The 9,998-nt window shown below is 44.5% G+C and overlaps 1 protein-coding gene across 1 annotated transcript; it reads left to right on the top strand.

The window, feature by feature from the left end:
- The first annotated feature begins 2,079 nt into the window (after positions 1-2,079).
- On the top strand, positions 2,080-9,565 carry CBLN4 (cerebellin 4 precursor). The gene is given in 3 exon segments (NM_001193909.2): positions 2,080-3,098; positions 6,125-6,241; positions 8,167-9,565. Coding segments are annotated over 3 exon segments (606 nt in total). The 5' UTR covers positions 2,080-2,807; the 3' UTR covers positions 8,365-9,565.
- Positions 9,566-9,998: the final 433 nt, after the last annotated feature.

The following is a 9,998-nucleotide window of genomic DNA, read 5'->3' as shown; positions in this document are numbered from 1 at the left end:
GTCTTTTAGTCTTCTTTTTTTTCTTTTTTTGTCAAACTTCTCCCAGCCTGAAATTGAACAACCAAAGTTCTAGTTATTCAACAACTGTCCCAGACAAGGAAGGCGGGGTGCTTACCCCTACAGGAAATAAAAGGAACTAGATTAAACTCAGCACCCGCCCTCAAAAGACTGCATCAAATGAGAAGAAATTGCGCTGTTACCCAGGCAGACATCCCTGAAAGCTAGAAGAGAGTTACAAAGTGCAGAGTGGGATCAGGTGAAGATTGTGCTGGGCTTAGGGTGGGGCATCAAAGCTGGGTAAATGGTGACCATCTTTAGAAGGCACTAGTTCACCTTGTTTGGTTGTAGCTTAGATTGGCAACATTCAACGTTTTAACAAATAGCATGGCACTAGCACCTGCCAGTCAGAACTGATACTGGCCTGTAGTCTCAGCTACTGGGGAGGCTGAGGTAGTAGAATCGCTTGAGCCCAATAATTTTGAATCCAGTCTGGGCAATATAGCGAGACCACCCCCCACCCCAAATAAAATCATAAAGTCAAAACACCTGATACTGGCCCCACTGGAGCAGAATCTGAAGGCCCATGTGGCACCAAGTATTAACACTTCAGTTGAGAGATTATAGGGAGGTGAGGGTCAGGATATTCCTCGTAGTGTCTTCAATTTTAACAGTTGGAGCTAGTGCTTATACCTCAATGCCAGGCCCTTCTGAAGGAAGGGAAAAAGGCTGGAGACGAGGTTCACCTTATGTTGTGGAGGGCTGGAATGCCACGCTCATGAGAACATCCTTCACTCAGGAAGGAATGGGAGTCGTCCATCCCAAGGACCTCCCTCAACAAACATCCCATCCATTCATAACTAGCCAATGCAATTTTAGGAGCTCCGAATGCCTGGAGGGGATACTGTTTTGATTAAAGACACCATACGGTGTCTGCCCTCTGGCAGCTGGAAGTCTAGAAGAAATTGAAGAAGGGGCGCCATGACCCCAAAGCATCACAGAAGTGGAAAGCTGGCGGGGTAGGGTAGGGAGGACCTTAGTTAACGCCGCGCAGCCCTCTCAGAGAGGGTTAGTGACTGGGCCAAGTTCACGCAGCCGGGTCCAGACAGAGACAAACCTTCCCCGTGGTAGCTGCGGAAGGGGAAGGGAACTCTTGCAAATCAGAGGCCAAGATGGCAGTGGAGTGGCACAGGGGGCGGGAGGCGCATGCAAAGGGGAGAAAAACGCTGTATTCTTAGGAGTGGGTTTGGCTTTATTTTATTATTTTTTTAATTGTTGTTGGCACGGTTTCGGAGGACTTATTCTTGCTGAGTTAACTCCCTCTCTCACTCTTTTTTTGGCCATGCCTGGGGAGGATTCGCGGTGTTGGGGGAAGGCGCGCCCCTGCGGCTTCTGAGGCTCATCTTCCCGGAGCGGAAGGAAGGAATCAGGCACCTCCTCCCAGCCGCCCCCACCGACTCTAGTCCGCCCCGAGGCTTCCCTGAGCTCGCCAGGCCCCAGGGCTGTGTGGGGCGGGCTCCCGGCCAGGCGCGGTCGGGACGCCCGCCGTTCCCCAGGTTTGGGGCAGCGCGCAGCGCGGATCCGCGGCGGCTCATCCATCTTCGCGACCCTGCCTGGCAGCGCCGCGCTCCGCTCGGAGGGCACTCGGCGGCAGAGTCCCGAGATAGGGAGGGGCGAGGGGACCCGCCGCCCCCTCCGCGGATCCAGATCGAGCAGGAGAGAGCGGGCGCCGAGCTGGTGCCCTCGCAGGGTAGTGGGCTCCTCTCTGGGCACACACCCTTTACGCCACGCGCTCTCAGGGGCTGAGTGGCCTCGAACCTTGCCAATCAGCAGTGCTGGGCACCCCGCTTGCTCTGGGGTGCGTTAAACGTCAGGAGAGAGCTGCTCAGATGGGGTCACCAGACACCTTCTCCCCCTTTTCCCGGAGCCCGCGGGTTGCGCGATAAGCCAACCCCAGCCGGACGCTGCGCTCCTATAAATAGAGCGCGTGTGCCCGCTTCGCGCTCTCCGAGCTGCGCGCGAGGAACGAGAAAGTTGTGCGCAGGGACTCGGGGCGGGAGGCCAGGCAGGAGAGGACCCCGCCGGACCAGCCGCCCTGCACGCTGCGCCCGGCGCCCTGGACCTGATCCTGTGAATCTGCGCTTTCTGTGCGAGAGACTTGGCTAGCCGCTGCCTCCCTCCCTACCTCTGGGTGACACCAGGTTTGGGGGAATTTTTGACCAAGCGAAAGTGGGAGTCGCTGGCGTCCTGGCCATGAACACAGCCTCGCGTTCTTCTCAGCCTGGGAAACACCTTCTGCCTCTGTAACTCGTCCCTGCCGCAAGCCAGACAGGACTGGCACCCGCGCCGCTGGGCAACCGCCACCCTTGTGGCTTCTCTTTGAGTCCTCTCTTTTTGTTCCTGCTCCGTGGTTTACCTGGTGGTGCTTGAGTTTGGGGTGAGAATTTATTATTATTTTTTTGCTTTGAGGTGTGAATGTGAGGGTTTGATGACTTTTAGATGTCTAGGAACAAGATCGGGTGCAGGGGCCCCAGGCAGGGCTGATTCTTGGGTGGAGGAGGGTAGGGTAAGGGGTTCTGCATGAGCTCCTTAAAGGACAAAGGTAACAGAGCCAGCGACAGAGCTCCAGGGGAGACTTTGACTTCAAGCCACAGAATTGGTGGAAGTGTGCGCGCCGCCGCAGGCGCCGTCGCTCCTGCAGCGCTGTCGACCTAGCCGCTAGCGTCTTCCCGAGCACCGGGATCCCGGGGTAGGAGGCGACGCGGGCGAGCACCAGCGCCAGCCGGCTGCGGCTGCCCACACGGCTCACCATGGGCTCCCGGCGCCGGGCGCTGTCCGCGGTGCCGGCCGTGCTGCTGGTCCTCACGCTGCCGGGGCTGCCCGTCTGGGCACAGAACGACACGGAGCCCATCGTGCTGGAAGGCAAGTGTCTGGTGGTGTGCGACTCGAACCCGGCCACGGACTCCAAAGGCTCCTCTTCCTCCCCGCTGGGGATATCGGTCCGGGCGGCCAACTCCAAGGTCGCCTTCTCAGCGGTGCGGAGCACCAACCACGAGCCATCCGAGATGAGCAACAAGACGCGCATCATTTACTTCGATCAGGTCAGACCCGGGGGGACGCGAGCACCTAGGGGGCGGGCGGTCTCCAGGCACCTCAGCCCGAGGCTGCCTGCCCAGGCTAAGCTGGACCGGTTGGGAAATGGGGAATCATATAAAGCACTCGCCTTCCCAAATATGCCTGGGTCTGAAACTTGTACTGTCTCTCTTCCTACCCCTCTCACCAGCCCCGGCTCCTATTCCTTCCGGGCCCCTAGAAGAGGCTGCTCCGACCCGAGGGGAGAGGCTTGGGAGCCCAGAGCCGGGCAGCGAGAGCTCAGGGCAAGTTGCGAGCAACAGGTCGGCGGGAGCCGAAGGGCACCTGGTCCCTGGACGTCGTGATCTCTTGACTAGATCTTGGTCCCCTGGCTCAGACTCCTCTACGGGTGCCGCTGAGGCTGCTCCCTGGGTACCTTTGCGGGACAGGATAAATGTTTGATTTGTTTCTCCCAGGTAGAGAAGCTTCTCTCCAAAGAGAGCCCCGGGCTTCCACACTCTGCAGAGATCGGGCTGGTGGCCGCGGAGGCCGGGAGGGCAGGGCTGGGGGTCAGGTCTCGCTTGCAGGTTCCACTGTTCGCGTGCCAGGCGCCGCTGCCACTGCCGCTGCCTCGGAGTAGGCAGCAAGCCCTTCTCTGGTACTTAGAGAAAAGTTGCGGAGGAGGGAAGGAAAAGGAATTTGGCAACTGTGTTGAGCTCCCGTAGGAAAGCCCTTGGGAGCCGGTTCTCGCTTCCTGGGCTCCTGTCCTTTCAGAGAATTGCAAATAACTGGGGAAAGACGGACTTTGAGGTTGATGAGAGTAGGGGAAGAACTGACGGAAGCTGTAGCTGCTGTTTAGCGACCTGGTGCTCCGTGTTTGGCATGATGAAAAACCCCAGGATATCAGCTTACATTTAGCAAGGGGTCTTAAGGAAAAAAACTGTCCTGGGAGTTTTAACTTCAGCCCCAACAGTATCTAGAGTCTTTTTAAATTCCAAATTCACAGTTCGCAATTGTATGCAAAGCTACAATGTGCAGGGGGCACAGGTTAAGTGGTGCTGCAGGATGTGCCAGGGAAAGCACGAGGTGACATCTGTGTTCCTTGCTTAATTTTTCCTAACTAATGCACTCTCCAGCTGGCCAAAGACAGAGAATGCCTCTCTAGGGACTTAGTATTTGATAGCCATATTTTTTAAAGAATTAAGTAGCCCCATTTGGGGTTTCGGCACAGTATTTTCTATCTTGATGGAAATAAAGTCTAGCACCACCTCTAGTTTGTATTTCAACGCTTTAATTAAATGTTGGAATACTATGGGCATTGCACTATCCTCTATACAGGGTGTTCTTTTCAATGACCTTTCCATCAGTTAGAAGAGGAAAAGGGTTTGTTCTTCTGTTCAGCGAGCCCTGCATCTTAGAGACAAGAAGACACATTTAGTTATAAATCTTGATGTACCTGGATGCTGCAATTACAAATATAGAGTCAACATCCAGTTTTACAGGTAGCCAACACTCATTAGCTATTTTTCATTATTGCTAGTGAATTATGCTACTTGTATCTGAATCAGGAAGTTACCACTAAGCACCTCAAATTATTTTAATTGTGCTTGAAAAAAATTTCCTTGCAAAGCCTCTGTTGGGGATTATTGCACAGCTGGTGACTTGTTGAAAGACCATCTATCATCAGGTCACAAAAAAATCTGATGCTTAGTTGGAAGAAGGCAAAATCTCAGAATGAAATTACACACGTACATGTATTTTAAGTTAGGTGTTGACGCTGATACATCTGCTTGACTGTCGCTACATTCTGGTATGTTGCCCAGAGGTAATAGGACATTTTTAGGGAATTATGCAAGAGGCTTGCAAGTGTGTTAATATTGGCAAGAATGCAGTGTTTGAAGGAGATAGTAGCAGATTGCCATTGATATATGAGAAGTATATCTTTTTAGGGACATCTTATTATTTCCGAATGCCACTTACAGGCGTATTTCTTGGAGAGAAATGGAAGAAACCCTAGTTATTTTAACAACCATCCTCTATTCCAATCCCTCTTTCTCATAGAAAGAGATTTACCCATGTGACATTGCGAATTTAGCTTAAGAGATCACTTATTAAAATTTAGAGTTAATTTTATAACCAATAGAACTAGGCTGAATATTTTGGAACACAAAATGCATTGTTGCTTTCTTGGGAAACAGTTTCTATTTTCACTTTTGAACCTTGAACTTCAAATAAAGAGCAGATGATTGAGAGGAGGTTAATGGACAGCCCTGGCAGGAACAGGGAAAGCCACCTATTTCATAGTTTATCCTTCTCTATGCTCTCCTCTTTGGCAGCCCCCAAGGGCTGACTCATTGCCACATTGTTGTAATTAAGGCCTAGCTTGCATAGGAATGAAAAAAAAATGGCCACAGATCTTAGGAGAGGGGCAGCTCAGAGAAGGGCCAGGCATTCAGATCACTTTTTGTACCAGCTATTCAGTGTCAAGGATTATGGCACATGGTGGAGGGGTACCCATGCCTCTGAGGTGTGTCCAGGGATGCTGCGGAGAGCTCACAGATGCTGATTGGCTGGCTTGGAAACGTCACCTCTGGACATTGCAAAGGCTTGTAGAAGGTGGGAATGTAAACACATGGCAGATGCCTTTTATCCATTTCTCAAGGTAAAGCTAATATTTATAAGCCCTCAAATGTTAGCTCGATGTTTCCAGAGCCATTGGGCCTTGCTGGAAATTGAGACATGAATACAAAGCAGTTACTTTATTTATTCTTATATCATTTAAAAGACAGAAGAACCTTCCAATATTCAAGTCAATTTTCCAAATCAGTTAAGAGGAAAGAAATAGAACTAGATGTTTTATTTTCTATGATTTCTTAAGCTAGTTGCTGAGAATGAATGAATGAACAAAAGAAAAAAAGGAAAGAAAGAGGAAGGAAGGAATGAAGGAAGGAGGGAAAGAAGGAAGAGGAGAGGAAGAGAGTGAGAGGAAGAAAATTCATTTTAGTCACAGAAGAAAATATAATAACTTATTGTTATTTATTATTCTTATTTGTAGATCCTGGTGAATGTGGGTAATTTTTTCACGTTGGAGTCTGTCTTTGTAGCACCAAGAAAAGGAATTTACAGTTTCAGTTTTCACGTGATTAAAGTCTACCAGAGCCAAACTATCCAGGTGTGTGTTCTGACCCCTTCCATCCATACTCCCAACCAACTGTGCTTATCTTTAGTGGGTTATGTATTTAAGTATTTATCCAAAGTTGTCTTTCCACAATAGACATAAACAGCCATCTTTATCATTTATTTTAAAACCTTAATTTCTAATTTTTTTTGTAACATCCATTAAGATGTGACAAAAAGCATATAGAAAAATAAACAATTGAAGTTATTACCTTAATAACAATCAAACATTTTTTAAAAATCCATGGTTTAGTAAAAATTCAGTGACACAAATCTCTTTGTAAGATCATGCTTTCATTTAATGCATGTACAAAAATTATTTGAATTTGTAAGAAAAAAAAACTCGTAAGACGAATAGAGCTTTTCAAGTACATACTAAATAAATAAAACATTTGCTATTTTTTAAAATTATGAGATACAGCTAATGAGTAAGAATAAGTCTATGAAGGAGCAACTATTCAAAATACTTTTTTAAGAAAGGGTGTTCTGTGCATATGCTTGAGTTTATCCTCAGTTACTCTGATGCTAGTGAATTCTTATCAATTGCAGTTCCACAGTTAAAAATATATTTTGTATTCTGCTTTCTAAGACAATGGGCTTGACCTTACACTCAAAAGCAACAGTGGAGCTAGTTCCAACAATATTCCAATATGCTAATACCAAATGACACAAATACATGTGTATGGAATTCTAGGATAACCTTTTATCTTATGCTCAGTATTTACATTATACATTATGTCAATGTGAATGATAGATTACTCACTTATCTATTAATACTTTTACATGTCCTAGTAAATGGATGAATGGATCAGCCTCAGATTTAAGTTATTCCATATGACTTCTAACCTAAAAAAAATCTAGAAAATAAACTTTCTTCCATGGAAAAGCTTTTCCCAACCTCCAGTATTTAGAAATGTATGCAATGCTTGACACAGTGTAATCAAAATTGTAGAATAGAAAATAGTTAATACAGTTTTGAGTTGATTCTAATTATCACTAAAATCTCTAGTGATAGTGGTGATTATTATTTTTTATTTTTTGGTTTTCCTCTGAGATAGGGTCTCATTATTTCACCCAGGCTGGAATGCAGTGGCACAACCATTGTTCACTGCAACCTCAAACCCCTGAGTTCAAGCGATCCTCCTGCCTCAGCCTTTTGAGAAGCTAGGACTACAGGTGCATGTGACCAACCAGGCTAATTTCTAAATTTGTTGTTTTGTTTGTTTTAGAGATGGGGTCCTGCTATGTTGCCCAGACTGGTCTTGAACTCCTAGCTTCAAGTGATCCTCCTGCCTTGGTCTCCCAAAGTGTTGTAATTACAAGCATGAGTCACTATGCCTGGCCTGATGATTATTTTTAATGCTTGTTTCCTATCAGGGAAAACAGAAAAAGAAATCAACACACACAGACACACGTATACACACACTTCATTATTTCAAATGATTTTCAGTAGTATGCATGTTACAGCTGCACAAAAACTTGCAAGGATGTTGGTAGGATTGGGTTGTATCTGGGTTTCTTAGGTCAGTGGGCACAAGGACTCTTTTACAAATGTACTGGGAAGCCACAAGCCTGCTTTATTTCCAAAAGATTTTTGTTGGGTGGAAGAGGTAAGTAAAGCAGTAAGCTTAATTTATGTGCTGAAGGGAAGCTAGTTTTCACTAGGTTGCTCTCCATAGATGTTATTCTTTTGTAGGAATTTAAGGAAATTCCAATGAGAAAAAAAAAAAGATTTTAAATCAGTTCAGCAGACATGCAAAGTATGGCCCCCACAATAGGCTAATTTGAAAGGAAGGGAATATATTTCCTGAACATCAGGTATTTTACTGGGACTGTCATCTTAGACATTATTTCTTCTCCCCAGTAGATGTTTTGACTTTAAAGATAACTTTTCAATTATTGTTATTTTTCTTCTTCTAGGTTAACTTGATGTTAAATGGAAAACCAGTAATATCTGCCTTTGCGGGGGACAAAGATGTTACTCGTGAAGCTGCCACTAATGGTGTCCTACTCTACTTAGATAAAGAGGATAAGGTTTACCTAAAACTGGAGAAAGGTAATTTGGTTGGAGGCTGGCAGTACTCCACATTTTCTGGCTTTCTGGTGTTCCCCCTATAGGATTCAATTTCTCCGTGGTGTTTATCCAGGTAAGGGATGACCCACTCCTGAGTTACTGGAAGATCATTTTTTCATCATTGGATTGATGTCTTTTATTGGTTTCTCATGGGTGGATATGGATTCTAAGGATTCTGGGCCTGTCTGAACCAATACAAAATTTCACAGATTATTTGTGTGTGTCTGTTTCAGTATATTTGGATTGGGACTCTAAGCAGATAATACCTATGCTTAAATGTAACAGTCAAAAGCTGTCTGCAAGATTTATTCTGAATTTCATTTCCCGGGATTACTGAATTCGTTACAGATGTGGAATTTTATTTGTTTAGTTTTAAAAGACTGGCAACTGGGTCTAAGCATTAGAAAACTCTAAAGTTCTGACTTCAATCAACGGTTAGTGTGATACTGCCAAAGAACTGTATACTGTGTATTGATTATATTTGTTTTTATTCCTTTGGAATTAGTTTGTTTGGTTCTTGTAAAAAACTGGGAATTTTTTTTTCAGTAACTGGCATTATGTGTTCTCTTAAAATAAGGTAATGAATGGCTTGCCCACAAATTTACCTTGACAATGATATCATCAACATGACTTATCTCAAAAAAAAAAAAGAATGCTTCATAGTTGTATTTTAATTGTATATGTGAAAGAGTCATATTTTCCAAATTATATTTTCTAAGAGGAAGAATAGATCATAAATCTGACAAGGAAAAAGTTGCTTACCCGAAATCTAAGTGCTCAATCCCCGAGCCTCGGCAAAACAGCTCCCCTCCAAGGGAAATCTTATACTTTATTGCTCAACTTTAATTAAAATGATTGATAATAACCACTTTATTAAAAACCTAAGGTTTTTTTTTCCTTAGACATGACCACTTTATTAACTGGTGGTGGGATGCTGTTGTTTCTAATTATATCTATTTTTCAAACCTTCTGTTGTATTTGGAGTATCATCTGGTTTTGCCTTAACTCTTTAAATTGTATATATTTATCTGTTTAGCTAATATTAAATTCAAATATCCCATATCTAAATTTAGTGCAATATCTTATTTTGTCTTTTGTATAGGTCATATGAATTCATAAAATTATTTATGTCTGTTATAGAATAAAGATTAATATATGTTAGTTGAATTGTTTTTTTTCTTTCTGTTTTGGAAGTATGTATTCTACATGATTTATTTCCTCTTACTTTGTCTCTTCCTAACCCTTTCTTCCTTCTTTGCTCCTTTTTTCTTTCTTACTTCCTTCTTGCCTTCCTTTCATCCTTTCATCCTCTCATTTCTTTTTTCCTGAAGTTTAAGAAGAAAAGCTTTCTGAATTTTCAGGTAATGTCCTCTGAGCTGATATAGGAAATCTTTACTGTGTTTAATTTGTTCAAATGTAGGAATTGCAAGCTTGCCAAAAGAGAATCAATGAACTTAGTAAACTCTTCTTTCAGAAGGGATGATTGTTAAAAAGTTAAAAAAGATCCCCTAAAATATCAGGAGGATGCTCAAGGTATGAATGAGTAGTGATGAGTTTAAAGACCAATATTTTCATACTGAAGATTTGAGGAAAAGTTCTGCCCTTTTTTCAACACTAAAAGACAAACAGAGGATCACAGGCCTCTTCTTAGGAGGAATTATTATTACACCTGCCTTGT

The sequence above is a fragment of the Macaca mulatta genome, chromosome 10 (genome assembly GCF_049350105.2).
Source record: "Macaca mulatta isolate MMU2019108-1 chromosome 10, T2T-MMU8v2.0, whole genome shotgun sequence".
NCBI classification, from domain to species: domain Eukaryota; kingdom Metazoa; phylum Chordata; class Mammalia; order Primates; family Cercopithecidae; genus Macaca; species Macaca mulatta.
This window is presented reverse-complemented; position numbering and strand designations above follow the sequence as displayed.